The sequence below is a fragment of the Musca domestica genome, unplaced genomic scaffold (assembly GCF_030504385.1).
Source record: "Musca domestica strain aabys unplaced genomic scaffold, Musca_domestica.polishedcontigs.V.1.1 57, whole genome shotgun sequence".
In the NCBI taxonomy this organism is placed as follows: Eukaryota; Metazoa; Arthropoda; class Insecta; order Diptera; family Muscidae; genus Musca; species Musca domestica.
This window is the reverse complement of record NW_026712358.1, coordinates 5,399,646-5,415,143: the sequence shown is the minus strand read 5'-3', so window position 1 is coordinate 5,415,143 and position 15,498 is coordinate 5,399,646. Positions and strand designations below refer to the sequence as shown.

Sequence of the window (15,498 nt, the reverse complement as noted above, 5' to 3'; positions counted from 1 at the left end):
TGGTGGTGGTCAGCTTGCTTTTTTATTGCCTCTTTTTGCCCAAATACTTTTCACGTTTGGTAAACCTTAGAGTCTGTGCATTCTCGATGCCACACTCACTTAACAACTTGCGACCGTTTTCGTCATTTATCAACGTTTTGTTGGCGGGATCGAATAAAGCGTACGCTCGCCATAGGTAACGCCAGCTAACGCACGGCCTATGTTGATGACCGTTGTGTGCCGCAGAACAAACTAATTCGCCAGTCAGGCGAATGGACGGTTTGGACTTCAGCTCTGCCATTGTTTCTCGAGTTTTTTTTCTTGTAACGTTGTCTTGCTCTTGGCATTTCTCTTTGTTGTTATCGCTGCTCTCAGTGTTGGCTGGTGTATGGTTGTTGTCGTCTTTTCCCCACAATTGAGACCCACCGGGGTATGGAGTAGAGGTGCTGTTGCTCCCGGTTGCGTGTTGGAGCACATTTTGTGTTCTTCTTCGTATGCGCTCTTCATGTCGCTCTCTTAACTCTCTTTTTAGTTGAATGTTTGCTTGTGCGGCAATCGCTTTCTTTAACTGTGCAATAGTCGGTTGATCTTGTGGCAACTGTAATGATATTAAATTTCAATAAAGTAATGATTAAATATATAGCATTGGAAAATATGGGAATATATATTAGCGGGTTTTATAATAGTTTTGGTTTGCAAAAATTTGACCTTTTATGGGGGAGGTACGAGAAGGAGTGGTCCGATATCTACCATTTTTATAACAGACCTTGTGTTAATAGAACTATTGAGATGTTCCAAGCCTGAATGGAATCGAATGATAATTTCGCGTTTTATGAGCTTCATGGATATTCAAAATTTTGACCCTTTGTGGGGGAGATACCAGAAGGAGTGGATTGACATATTCCATATTTATGCTAGACCTTGAATTAATAAAAATATTGTGATATGCGTAATTTGAAGACAATCGGACTCTTACTACCCATTTTTTAAGAGTAATAATTGTTCAAAATTGTGACTTTTTGTAAAAGAGGTACTTGATGAGTGGGCCGATATTGTCTATTTTCTCACATGACCTAACACTAATACAAACAGTAGGATTTGCAAAGTTGGAACAAAATCGGATGATCCTTTCTCTTTCTGTGCAGTAATTTTTTTTGAAAACTTCAACCTTTTGTGGGTGAGGTATAAAAGGAGTGGGCAGATATTGTCTACCTCCGAACTCGATCTAAGTTTGATAATAATATTGCTTTGTACCAAGTTTGGACCAAATCGAATACTCCTTTGAAGAGTTACCGTGCACACCAGCCATCCATCCAGACAGACAGACGGACGCTGCTAGATCGACTCCAAATGTCCTGAAACGGATTTGGTCCAAAGATACCTAGGGTCTAAAACAGTTATTTCGATAAGGAACGTTTTGGCCGTATAAAACTATATAAACCCTCTCTAGCCATATGGCGGGGGGTATAAAATGTATTAAAAGCATGAATTAAGCACTGATTTTTGGGTTCGCCCATATGTAGAAGATCTTTCGAGAATCTTTGTCTTTATATAAGTAATATCGTTTCAAAACAATTTCTTAATAAACTTATTTTGGTACAATCACAATGTTTAAACTTTACCACCACATCATAAAATACGTTCCAAAATTTCCCCTCGACAGTTAAAGGTTAAATAATTAAAAATTATTCTGGTTTTAAATGAAATACTGAAAAAAAATGCTGGCAAATAATAAATAAAAATATTCCCAAAAATTATTTAATGCGAAAAATAATATTCCATAATTAACAAAGCGGCAATAAATGACTTCAAAGAAACTGAACAGGTTATTCCTTAAAATAAAAACAAGTGATAAATCTTCATTTAACTAATTTTACATAGATATATAAATTTATAAATGTATAAAAGGGAACCTTAAAGAATATATATTAGGTGATATAAATAGCATGTAAAGGTATACGATCGTTTTTCTAATGTCGAAGAAAGTGCGTCCCAAAAAATCAGGAATTCGATACATGTGTTTTTCAAAATTTTTATTAATCCCACCGGTCATGATCCTTATAATTGGGGTAGGAATAGCCAGTGTCGGAATATCCCAGAGGAGAAAATCTCATGCCCGGCTCAAGGACGGCTACTTACAAAAGCTTAAAGTTAGAAACATATAATGGAAAAAATCTTAGTTTCATGATTTTATATCTTCGGAACTTTTTGAAATATCAGAATATTTTGCACCAATGAATGGCAAAGTGTAGGCTGTTTTGTAGTATATAGATCTTAATACCTTTAATACATAACGGATCTATTTTTAACTTTATAGGGGTTTTTCAAAAGGTTCCGGTACAAAAATACAAATTTTATTCTATTGCTCCGAAACTAGTTCAAACAACATCATGTGACCACTTGTTGATACGGCACCGTTTTGGACCTTGTGTTAAAATCCCAATCAGATACCACCTATACAAGGTGAGATGCAACAAAGTCAAACGCCATAATTTTTACATTTTTTTAAATTTTATTGAATGAAAGCAAAAAATGTCGGAAATAGCATGAAATTTTAGAATAAGTTTAGATTTGTTGGAATTGGTCACCTTTGGCACGAATTATGGCCTTCAAACGGCCAATGAAACCGTCAGACGCTGCCTGAATGTTGCTCTGCGGTATTTTGGCCCATTCCCGGCGATGCGCTTATTGAAGTGATCGACACTTTGGTATTTTTTAGTGTTAGTTTTGCTATCCAAAATACTCCAGACACAATAGTCCAACGGATTGGTATCCGGAGATTTTGGTGGTCATTGTGCGCTGGAAATGAAGCGAGGAACCTCATTTTGTAACCATTCTTGGGTGGCGCGTGCTGAGTGCGATGGTACTCAGTCCATGGTCTGCGGCGAAAATGTTTGCGTGCTCAAGGCTTTACACTCTCCAAAATATTTTCGCGACAATATTCGTCATTTATTCTGCTGCCACGGTCGATTAATACGAGCGAAAAGCGACCATCGGCTGTTATGGCGACCCACACCATCACCATGGCCGGCGCTTAAGTCCTGATGGCCAACCGAAGGTGCACATTTTCAGCTGACCTCTTTGGCAAGTAAACACGATCATTTTCTTTGTTTACAAACTGCTGGACAACGAATGTTTTTCATCGGATGAAACCAAATTCGGAAGTTCATCACTTTCGGCCAAGCGAAGCAACTCTTTAGCTCGTTTGAGTCTATTTTCTTTTTGTTGCGGCGTAAGTTCTTGCACTTTGTGGAATTTCAAAGGCTTTACCCTGAGCTTAGTTTTCAATATTTGTCGAATAGAATATTGCGATATGTTTAGCTCACGAGCCATTTTTTTGGCCACTGCGACGCGGGTTTCGATCAAATCGCTTCTTTACTTTTCGAACCATCTCTGCTGATGTTGCTGTTTTCTTCCGTCCACTTCCTTGACGTCGGGATACGCTACCAGTATCATGGTACGAGACACAAAAGATTTATTCACATTTAAAGGCTGGAGTGCTCAAATGATAGCCACTTGTGGTTTTCCAGCCAAATATAAAGAAATCACACTATCACGGTTGAATTCCATCATGAATAAATTTTTTTCTGGAAAATTCTCACAAAAATGCTTTTGTACGCTTGCAAACAATAAAATGAGCTGTCATTGGAAAATTTTTACAGCCATCGGACGAGTGGCTTAGAAATGACAGCAGTCTGAAGTTGGTTTCAGTTTTTTAATTTTACCCTGTAGAGATCTATCTAGATTTTGACTATTTTAAAAGAACAATACATAAAGATGTGTATATTCTAGGCGGATTCGGAATTTCCTCTTTAAATTACCGAAAATTCTACATGGCATCGCAGCATCGACTTAAAATGTACTGAAATGAATTTCGTCCAAACAAATGTGGGATCTGAAACCTCAATTTCGATTAAACACATTTGTGACAACATCAAGGTCTAAGAGTGCCAAATGAGACGATAGGGTACCAGACCTGAGTAGGTTACAAATATAACTATGTATATATATTCACGATGATTAAACATTTTGAGCATGGGAGCTATTGAAAACAGTGTATTTCGTGTCCAATATTTGACTTAATAATGTACCATATTAATTTTTTTAATGACTTTGTTCCAAAATATTTTTCGAGGGGTGGTACCAGAAATTCTATATAACACTTGTATATAGAGAAATATAAAAATATATTTTTTCAAATATTTTTTAAATAAAACTCTGTTCTTACAATAATTATGAAGTATAAATTTAAATATTTGGTATATTATTTTGCACAACTTCCTTTTCCAAATATTCAAAAGAAAAAAACCTCACTGCAATTCTTTAAAGCACTAGATTTCGATTGCATAAAACATTACAAAAGTTCTGAATGTGAGCAAGTGTCAAGTTCATTTTTTTTTAACATACGCAATATAAAGTCTGAATAACTAATTATTTAAATGGCTATATAAAGCGAATTGACGGTAATTATAAGCCATGTGTGAGTGCGACGTTAATAAATCAAAACAAATAATAACAAAACCCATATGGGGGATTTTGTGTCAGATTTCTCAGTTTTCAAGTGGAGTTTGAAATACAATCTCGTTATAAATTCATAAAATTTTAGTTTTGTTGACCCTAATAGCAGAAACATCAGGTACTGTCATTTCAAGAACAGAAGAGGCACAACATCATCAGCCATCGGATTTGGAGCATTACGTTTTCATTTTAATTTGAATAAATGTGTCATTTTCATTAGAAATGCTTCACATAAATATGTTTGGGTAACGGAAATATTCTCCATACGTCTGTGTGCCCGATTAACCCAGTAACACCAATTCGGCTTTCCCTTACAAGAAAAGACATTATTATTATTATTGACATTATTATTATTATTATTGCAAGCAATTAGCAAATCAAATTCGAGTAAATATCAAATTTGTTTACAAATATTTGGGTATTTTGCTAAATCAACAGTCGGTGAGAATACGAAGCAAATGATTTAATTTCCGAGTGCAATTACAGTTATGCCAAGATACGTCACAACATTAGGGTGATGTTAAAAAAATAAGGCCTAGATAAACAAATGCTTAACTATTAGCCGAATTGCAAATATTTTCTTTTGGAAGTTTTTGGTGAAAGCTAGACGGTTATAAATTGGCAAAAAAAAAATAGTTTGTCAATCTCCTATCCTATCTGCTAAAATTTTCCTAAAAAACTTAATCCAGTTTTTAAAAACTAAGCACTTAAAATTTCTATGCAAGAAACTTTGTTGATCATCTACGTTATGGTTTTTAACGCATTTTAAGCAAAGTATTGTAGAATATAACACGTGGTTAACAATTAATATTTTTTTTCTTTCTCGATTTTGCTAAATATTATGAATAACTGTAAACTCTAGCCATTGCCAACAGCTTATTAGCATCTACATTAGCTAATTATTGACTATCTTCTCTAAGCGTTTATGTAACGCTAATGACTATTAATTACACATTTGAACTTGACAATCGCCTCAAAGTTTTCCATTTTTGTTTCGTCTTTAAAACCAAACAAAAAACTCACACTTTAGAATGAGTTTGCGTAAATCATCAAATATTTACTAATCACTTTGGAAGTGTTTACACAAAAACAAATCACCTTTCCATATGTAAAGCTAACATGATTGATTGGCGAACGGCGTGTATCAATCAAATGCTAAACATGGGAAAAATACCTTGAAATGTGAAAAAGTCTTGATTTTTGTTTAAACTTACCACAACTTTGAGCGTCGACAATCCATCCCGTTCAATGTATATAATAGTTCCGCCGCCTTGGGCCAGTGCAATCTAATTGAAAGATAAGAAAATGTGTAGGGGTTATTAAAAAACTTATTTTTTTAATAGTTTACTTAAAGAGTATGGCCTACAAAATGCTAATTAGTTTCCGTCAACGGAATAACCGAGAACGCCCACTATCTGCTAAATTTTAGAATTAACAACACGTTTTAAAAAATACATCGAAAATGCAATTTGATCACTAGTGTAAGTGAATTTTGGCAAATATCGAAATTACATGTTTGGTTTGTCGTTCCTATGACTAATGAGTTGCAAAGTCTTGATAGATCCCTATACTATATTTCAAATCGGAACTTAGAGTTATGTGGATTATGTGGATGTGGTAGATAATATGAGAAAAGGCTTAAATATGCAAAAAAAGTTAGAACTTATCAGCCGACTTAGCTGAGTGCTCTATGCATTATCCATCCATACATTACACTATCCATTTAAGAATTTTACCTTCTCTCAGTAAATCAGAACAAATATTCCTCTCGAAAAAATGATGTGGAAAGTAGAAGAGGTGTTGTGATGAAAAGTGAAAAATGCCCCCAATTTAAGATTTGTATGTTATTACGATTATCCAAAAATTTTATGGTTAAGGAAAAGCCAGTGTTTAATCCAAGGTATAGAAACAGTCCGATATGGAATGTTCGATTAACTTCGTTTTATATAAAATTTGAGATTTTGTTATACCAAAAGAGTAGGCTGATAAATTTCAAATTTAGACAAAATTAGCAAAACGTTGACGCGGTGACAGTCGATAGGAGGTTAAAAATAATCATTAATTTAGAAAATTGATAAATATATCTCATTGTGGGATCTTCTTGGAAAGTTACAGTGCCATCGCCCGTCCAGATGAAAGAACAAATGGCTGGATCGACACAAACGTCTAAACCCTCAGTTTTAAAAAACCTGTTTGGGACACGGAAACGATTTCAATATAATTTGGAAAATTTAGTTTTGCATCAAATTTCATTGAAGTGGGAGGTACATAGCGCGTTGGTGCATCAAATACATGGGATTGGCCAAAACACATATGGAAGCTATATCCAAATCTTAACCGTTTTCTAATTAATTTTTCAAATTTATTATTGTAACCAAACTCGGCCAGACATTCTGAATTTCATTGGAATCGAACATACATATCGTGTTTGGTGCATAACATACATGAAATCGATCGAAAATATATATGGGAGCTATATAAAAATCTGTACCGATTTCAATATAATTTAGCAAATTTATTTGTGTACCAAATCTAGTCACTCATGCCGAATTTCTTTGGAATCGGATATACGTATCGTGTTTGGAGCATCAAATATGTGAAATCGGCCGAAAAAATATATGGGAGCTATATCCAAATCTTAACCGATTTCAATATAATTTGAAAAATGTATATTAGTGTAAAATTCCGTTACACATTCCAAATTTCATTGAAATTAGAGATACATAGCGTGTTTGGTACATAAAGTACATGAAATCGGCCGAAAATATATCAAATCTGAACCGAATTCAATATAATTAAGAAAACAAATTTTTTAGACAAATTCCATCACACATTCGAAATCTAATTGAAATGTGACCTACACAGCGCGTTAAGTGCATCAAATATATGAAATCGGCCGAAAATATATAAGGGAGCTATATTCAAATCTGAACCGATTTCAATATAATTTGGCAAATATATTTTCTGATCAAATGCCGTCACTCATTCCAAATTTTTAGACTGTATCTGTGATCGATCAATGGAGATGTACATATAAAATCTAAACTTTTGGGAGGTACCTCCGATTCTGATGCTATATCTCCAGTTCCAAGTGGAATTTCAAAAATTGATATAGTCTATGTTACTTCCAGGCGATGTTGTAGTATAATGTTGTGACGTATCAGGAAAATCTGTTCAGCGGTTTTCGAGTCCATAAATTACAAATATACGAACGTAGGTTACATATCAATAGTGACCTATTTGCATCCTGATGGGGAAAACAAGGTATATACCCAATTAGAGATTTGACTCTTCCTTTTCTAAAGTGTCATATATATCAATATTGTTATTTGGCTCCAGAGATATCAGTCTTGGAGTCCAGCGAAACGCCTACTGCATTGAATGGCACATCTTATAGACAGATGGATTGTACAAAAAGAACCAAGGATTTTATGTAACATAATTAATTACTCACAAATCCGACGTGAGGTACAGCCTTGATTTAATGATCTATTATTATACGCCATATCATGACTTCGTGTCATATTTTCTTACCTCTCCTTCGAGCTCCTCTGGTATGACATCAAATGGAATATCGGACAAAACGTCATCCTGTTCCAGAATCACTTTTAACTGCATTTCACTAGCATGTATCAATGCATCCAGTTCCGAAGTTTCAAAGTCTTTAGAACGTCTTTCTAATTTGCTTCTATTTTTTCTGCGATTAACGCCAATGCCACCATTACGAATGCGACGTTCCCTTTGGAATTTGCGGGCCAAGTTAATGGGTAGATATCGGCGTTTGGGGCGAGCTTTTATTTGATGACGTTTTCCTGAAAATATGTATGATACCTTTAGAAGACCATCTTTTATATTTAAATGAATGTAGTGTACCGGTAGATTTCTTGGTATTCCTAGAAGTATTTCCCGGCATCTTGTTGTATCAGTAGATTGTTGGAATTACAATAAATTATATATATATATATGTCCTCTCTATATCTAGAGAATTTAAATATAGGCCTATAAGAGTTTTTGAGAAGGAATATATAGACATTTTATAATCCAGAATTCATCACACCGCGCTTAACGGACTTCTGCGAGCTTATAAAGATTGAATAACTAAGGAATTCAGCAAAATTTTAAAAATGTCACCTTTCAACAGAGATAGAAACAAGTAAATTGTTCAGTGTCGTTGTCTGCTTGATTGTTGACGAGGACCGAAACGGTAAAATTTCCTTTTTTCCTCGCGAATTTTAGCGATTTTTGTTCTAAAGCGCTTCGCTCTTGTTGTTTATAAACAAATGCTTCTTCTTTCTTGCCATTTGTTAAATGGATTGATATCATGGCACATAAAAATAATAGGGTATGTTCAGTGAGATATTCTCAATAGAGACTATTCACAGTAACAGCGATGCAATTCATAATTGATGGCATATTTAAAATATCAGTTAAACTAGTCTGTATTTTAATTAAATTAGTCTTTAAAAAAGAATTTTAAGCTATTATGTGTAGACTAAATATGGAAAACAATCCCTAATAATTAAAACCTTGGGTAATTTTGTCCAGTTTCTTGGGCTTGTGTAACCTATTTGGTTACGAACTTACAGTTTGAAACTTGATATGCTGAAGAGGCAGAAATAGAGACTTTACACACCGATTCCATATTCTGAGAGAAACGGAATAAATGTTATATATACGGATCGATATTGGGGGCGGGCTTGTCAAGGTTTATATAGGTAAACAGAAAATAATTATGTGACTGTTTTCAAATTTCGCACATCTCAATATTTCTATCAACTGTGTGGTGATGGGATACACAGGGTGAGATAAAAAACTGCAACATAGTCAAGCGCTATAATTTTAACAAAAAATGTCGGAAATAGCATACAATTTTAGGATAAGTTTACATTTGTTGGAATTGGTCACCTTTGGCCCCAATTCTGCGGATGCTGCTGTTTTCCATCCGTCCACTTCTTTGACATCGGGCTAGGCTACCAGTATCACGGTAACGAGCGATGGTACGATACACAAAAGATTCACATAAATGCTGGAGTGCTCTAACGATAGCCATTTGTGATTTTCCAGCCAAATATAAAGACACAAATCACACTATCACGCTTGAATTCGATCACGAATAACATTTTTTCTGGAAAATTCTCACTAAAATGCTTCTTTACGCTTGTAAGCAATTTAATTAACTTTCACTTGAATAAGTTGAATAGCTCTTGGACGAGTGGATTAGAAATGATAGCAGTCTGAAGTTTGTTGCAGTTTTTCATTTCACACTGTATAGTCCAAGCCTGGCACGTCGCAAAATTTATATCATATTAATACGGAATGAGCAATATTGGCCAATTCCTTCGGAACCTACTCAATAGAGGGTCAACAATTTAAATAATCATAACAGAAGTTAATATGCATTTAAATAATCGAACATTGGCTGAGGGTATGTATCTGTCAGCAAAACCGACTAAATTGTTTTTTTTTTAGAAAACAGAGCGACAATATTCCCTGTTTTTTTCATGAAACTTACCATTTTCAAAACCATTTAAATAAAATTCTATATTTTTTGGTTCCGCAGAGAGAGCTAAACGATTTATTATTTCGTAATAATATTTTATATTTTTCCGACATTTCTATAAGATTCTGGTTGATGAATTCTTAGAAGTGTATTACAATAAGAATAATATGTATGATGGGGTTTGTGTGGGTGTTAATAGTTATGCAATATTTTTTGTATTAATTTTAATTATTTTTAATGTATATTTATTTATATTCACTAATTTATAAAAAAAAAAGAAAATTAATGTTTTATTATTATAAATATTGAATGTGTTATTGATGGCCACAAGACAGATGTTGTTGATGTGGTGTCCATCAATGGTCACTAGAACTGCAATTGTTTTATTTAGAGTCGATGTTAGGTGTATTTTTTTATGTGTGTGGGTGTTTGTGCCCAAATAAGCTAAAAACTACATTATTATTGTTGAATAGAATCTATATTTTTAAACTAAATACAATTTTATTATTTTTTATAATTATATTATTATTATATTGAATAAAAGTTTAATATTTACATTTTAGGATAATGATTTTTTGTGCCATTTTCTATTTGTATCTCGCTAAGATAATAAAAATAATATGAGAAATGTTTATATCTCAATGTAAATATTGCTGGTTGCCCTTTTCGTAGTTTTTCTTTAATGCATTAGGACCCCAAAATCATTGCCAAATATTTGTGTGCTTTTTTATTTTCATTTGGTCTAATGTATTTTGGCATCCTTTGTGGTCGGTCGTGTGGAAATAACATTCCTTTGGTGTTTTATTTTCCACATAAAGTTTACCGCTGTTGATTGGTTAACATCTCCCCATGCAAGCCTTTCCAACCAATTACAGCATTGTATTTCTGGTCCTCCTTCCTTTTTTGCTTGCCAACAACAAAATCCATGGAAACCGTTGAGAGTGAAGAGTATGCTGGCTTCGATGGCAACAACTGTTGTATACTTTTAGGCGTGTGAGTTTCATTTATTATTTCTCTTCAACAGTATCATGTTTACTCTCTCTCAGCAGCATTGCTTGTGTGTGTGCGTGAAATGGAATACAGGAGCTGGAGTACAGTTAACATTTACACACACACTATTACAAACTGCTTGTAGTATTGTCATTTCCGGTGTTGGTGGTGGTTTGGGCTTTATTTCCTCTATTTACTTCTACCATTGGTTGGTCAGGCCAATGAGTGAGAAGCTTGACATTGTATATAAGGTTCATATAAGTTAGCATTTATTGCGTGGCTTATATACAACCATATTGCAATGCTTGAAGAAATAAAAGAACGACGAATGCAGTTTTTATGGGTTTCCAAAATTGTTGGCACTATTGGCTTTAAGTTGACTGTAAAAGAGAGAAAGGGAGAAAGACAATAAATTAGTTAACATGTGCATATTTTTAACTAATGTATAAAAGATACGCCTTCCACACTGCTCTGTAATCATTCGAAAATTTGGAAGGAGTTATAGCACAGTACTTTTTTATTGAATAATTTAACAGTTTATTTTTTTTTAATTTGTTTTAAAAAATTTCAGTGCATAAGTTACATTTTAGACATATAGTTTTGACTGTCATGGCTCGATTGACTAGTGTTTTTTACTACAGCTGACTTTCATTACTATTATAAGACTTATATTATAAGTTCTGAAATCACGACAAAATTATTTCACGCAGATTTTTAAAATTTAGCACAATAGTTTGTACTAAGAAGTGCCCGCTACTTTGTCAGCGAAAAGTCCTCCATAATGACGAACTTAATATGCCCTCCATACTATGTATGGTGGAGGGTATAACAAGGCCTTTACTATGTGTGGTGGAGGGTTTGTAACTCGTCGAAATAATAATCGTAAACCTAAGTATATAGATTGTTGATCAGCGTGAAATTCTAAGATGATTTAGCCTTGTACATTCGTCTGCCGTGTGTTGTAATCAAGCTGGAGTTAAAAAAAAAAAAAAAATTGCACAGGTCAGTCTTTTGTATGTAGGCATGTTAAGTTCGAAGTTGTGCTATATCCGTCCACGATATCGTATAGCCCCCATATAACAGTACCCACCGATATACGGTATTTCCATGATTTTAGCGGCATTTTCTACCAGAATTGTTTTAAATCTCGTATTTAAAGTTCGTAATGGCTACTACAGCCTATGACAAAAAAATTTATATGCAGAACCGCGTCTTCGACTAGCCCCCATTGACAATTTTTTTAATCAGAACTTCATACATCGTACTAAATTTTCTATCTTTCAATCTTCTATATATTATTTAAGTTGTTCCTGTTTCGAAAACAATAATATGAAAATGTTCAACTATTACACCAAAAATTCTTTACAATCTTCCATTTTGAAGTATACCTGAGAGGATATTGGAAAAACAGTTGCACAATGGACCACATCCACATTTTCTGTCCAAAAATATTTCAGTATCTTCATATGTACATAGCGATAGCATAGCGATCTCAATATGAAATTTTAGAATTTCAGCTCTATCCCTCCACCCAATACCAAATTTAGTAACAATAATTATAGTATGTATTTTCAATATTCCCACCAGATACCAACTGAGACTTAAATATCAAAATGTCGGTATTCCAGCTTTATCCCTTTAGATAATATACAATTTTGTACCATTTAGCATGCATTTCCAAACCTACCTCCAAATCTCAATCTCAGATACCAATAGTTATATGAATCTCAAATTTCAAGATTTTACCTGCATCCCTTCAACCAAGACTAAATTTAGTACTATTTGTACTTTTCGTTCAGAATGTACTAATAATAATATGTACTAATATTTCCGAGACCATCTCAATATTTCAAATCCCGATTTCAACAGAAACGTCAATTTCAAGGATATGAGGATTCCAACCTTACCCCTTCATTCAATACCAAATTTAGTACTATGTAGTACTTATCGTACAAATAAAGGACGCATTTGCAAACCACCGCCAAATTTTAACCTCAGATACCAACAGTTATCTAAATATCAAATTTCAGAATTTTAGCTCTACCCCTTCACCCACTATTAAATATAGTATACCATTCAGTACTTTTCGTACAATTATGGTACACATTTCCGAAACCACCTCCACATGTCCAGGCTTCATGTGTATTTTTAAATATAGTACTTTTCGTGCATTGGTGGTACAAATTTTCAAAACCCAACGTTAATTCCCAATCCTTTACGCTTACTGAGGCCTTAAAGCAAAATTTCTGATTTCAAGCAATATCAGTACCATTTCTATGCTATTTGAACTAAAATTTCGAACCCAACTATTTATCACTTGAAACTACCAGCTCCTTCCGTTCACCCAAAACCAAATTGTACCATGTTTAGTATCCTAATATTTGCGTGAGTGCTAGGTCAGGTGTGAAAATGGACAATATCGGTTCACTCCATCAAGTACCTCCCCCACAAATGGTCAAAATTTTGAAAAATTACAACTCTCATAAAATGTGATATAAGAGTCCGATTGTCTTCAAATTTCCCACATTCCAATATTTATATTAACCCAAGGTCTGGTGTGAGGATGGACAATATCGGTTCACTCCTTCTGGTACCTCCCCCACAAAAGTCGAAATTTTCAAAAAATATATTTTTTGCACAGAAAGAGAAAGGATAATCCGATTTTATTGCAACTTTGCAAATCCTTATATTTGCATCAGTGCTAGGCCAAGTGGGAAAATGAACAATATCGGTCCACTGCGTCAAGTACCTCTTCCACAAATGGTCAACATTTTGAATAATAACAATTTCATAAAATGTGATGTAAGGGTCTTTTGTCTTCAAATTTCACACATCCCTATATTTATATTAACCCAAAGTCTGGTGTTAAGATGGGCAAAATCGGTCCACTCCTTTTGGTACCTTCCCCACAACTGGTCGAAATTTCCAAAAAAAATATTTTTTTTTCTGCACAGAAAGAGAAAGGATAATCCGATTTTGCTCCAACTTTGCAAATCCTTATATTTGCATCAGAGTTATGTCAAGTGGGACAAAGAACAATATCGGTCCACTCCATCAAGTACCTCTCCCACAAATGGTCAATATGTTGAATAATAACAATCTCATAAAATGTGATGTAATGGTCCGATTGTCTTCAAATTTCACACATCCCTATATTTATATTAACCTAAGGTCTGGTGTTAAGATGGGCAAAATCGGTCCACTCCTTTTGGTACCTCCCCCACAAAAGGTCGAAATTTTCAAAAAAAATATATTTTTTTTTGCACAGAAAGAGAAAGGATAATCCGATTTTGTTCCAACTTTGCAAATCCTTATATTTGCATCAGAGTTATGTCAAGTGGGAAAAAGAACAATATCGGTCCACTCCATCAAGTACCTCTCCCACAAAAGGTCAACATTTTTAATAATAACAATCTCATAAAATGTGATGTAAAGGTCTGATTGACTTCAAATTTCACACATCCCCATTTTTATATTAACCAAAGGTCTGGTGTTAAGATGTACAATATCGGTCCACTCCTTCTGGTACACCACAAAAGGTCGAAATTTTCAAAAAATATATTTTTTTTTGCACAGAAAGATAAAGGATAATCCGATTTTGCTCCAACTTTGCCAATCCTAATATTTGCGTCATTTCTAGGTCTCGGGCCAAAATGAATAATATTGGTCCACTCCATCAAGTGCTTCTCCCACAAAAGGTCAAAATTTTGAATAATTATAACTCTTAAAAAATATGATGTAAGAGTCCGATTGTCTTTATATTTCATATATCCTACTATTTTTATGAACCCAAGATCTGGCAGTAAGGCAGTCCACTCCATCTGGTATCTCTCCCTCTAACGCTCAAAAGTTTGAATATCCATGAAGTTCACAAAAAACGAAATCAACATCCTATTCCATTCCAGACATGGCACATCTCAATATTTCCATCAACACAAGGACTGTCATAAAGATGGTAGAGATTGGACCATTTCTGTAGCTACCTGCCCTACACAGGGTTCAAAGCATCCAACTCTCTTCAAATTTCACACATACAAACATTTTTGCTAACACAAGATCTGTTGTGAAGATGCGAACCTCTTCTGGTACCTCACCTACTTTCCTACTACGTTTCTCTGTCATAAATTGCGAAACAACTCAGCGATTATTTACAACTTGCTATATCTAAATATATGTCTCTCATCTAGGATCCTGAGATAAATATGGAATTTATGACTTTCCATAAATTGGATATAAATGGTCGACAAATGTTCCATAGAGGGTCAAGAGTTTGAAAATTCATAATAGAAGTCAAAATATTTTAAAATAGTCAAACATTGGCTGTGGGTATACATCTGTCGGCAAAATCGACCGATACTTATTTAGACATATCCTAAATATTCTCTGCGACTACCCTAATATTACAAACATTTATATAAACACAATATATGTATGCATGTATATATACCGAGCATTTCTTCTCGCTAAATCTATCACATGAATGTATCTATCTGCATATATATGTATGTATG

At 34.1% G+C, this 15,498-nt stretch overlaps 1 protein-coding gene across 1 annotated transcript; it reads right to left on the bottom strand.

Moving 5' to 3' along the window:
• Positions 1–17: 17 nt before the first annotated feature.
• On the bottom strand, positions 18–8,763 carry LOC101900037 (uncharacterized). The gene is made up of 4 exons (XM_059128690.1): positions 8,371–8,763; positions 8,032–8,309; positions 5,712–5,783; positions 18–577 (listed from the first exon to the last, which is right to left on the bottom strand). Exons 1-4 carry the CDS (start codon positions 8,408–8,410, stop codon positions 23–25), a joined length of 945 nt encoding a protein of 314 aa, XP_058984673.1. The 5' UTR covers positions 8,411–8,763; the 3' UTR covers positions 18–22.
• Positions 8,764–15,498: the final 6,735 nt, after the last annotated feature.

Bases quoted from the DNA above. Each gene is read 5' to 3' on its own strand.
- LOC101900037 (XM_059128690.1), bottom strand. From the start codon at position 8,410: ATGCCGGGAAATACTTCTAGGAATACCAAGAAATCTACCG. The intron at 8,310-8,370 runs GTACACTACATT...ACATATTTTCAG, and splicing joins GAATACCAAGAAATCTACCG to GAAAACGTCATCAAATAAAA. The intron at 578-5,711 runs GTAAGTTTAAAC...ATATCATTACAG, and splicing joins TGTCGACGCTCAAAGTTGTG to TTGCCACAAGATCAACCGAC.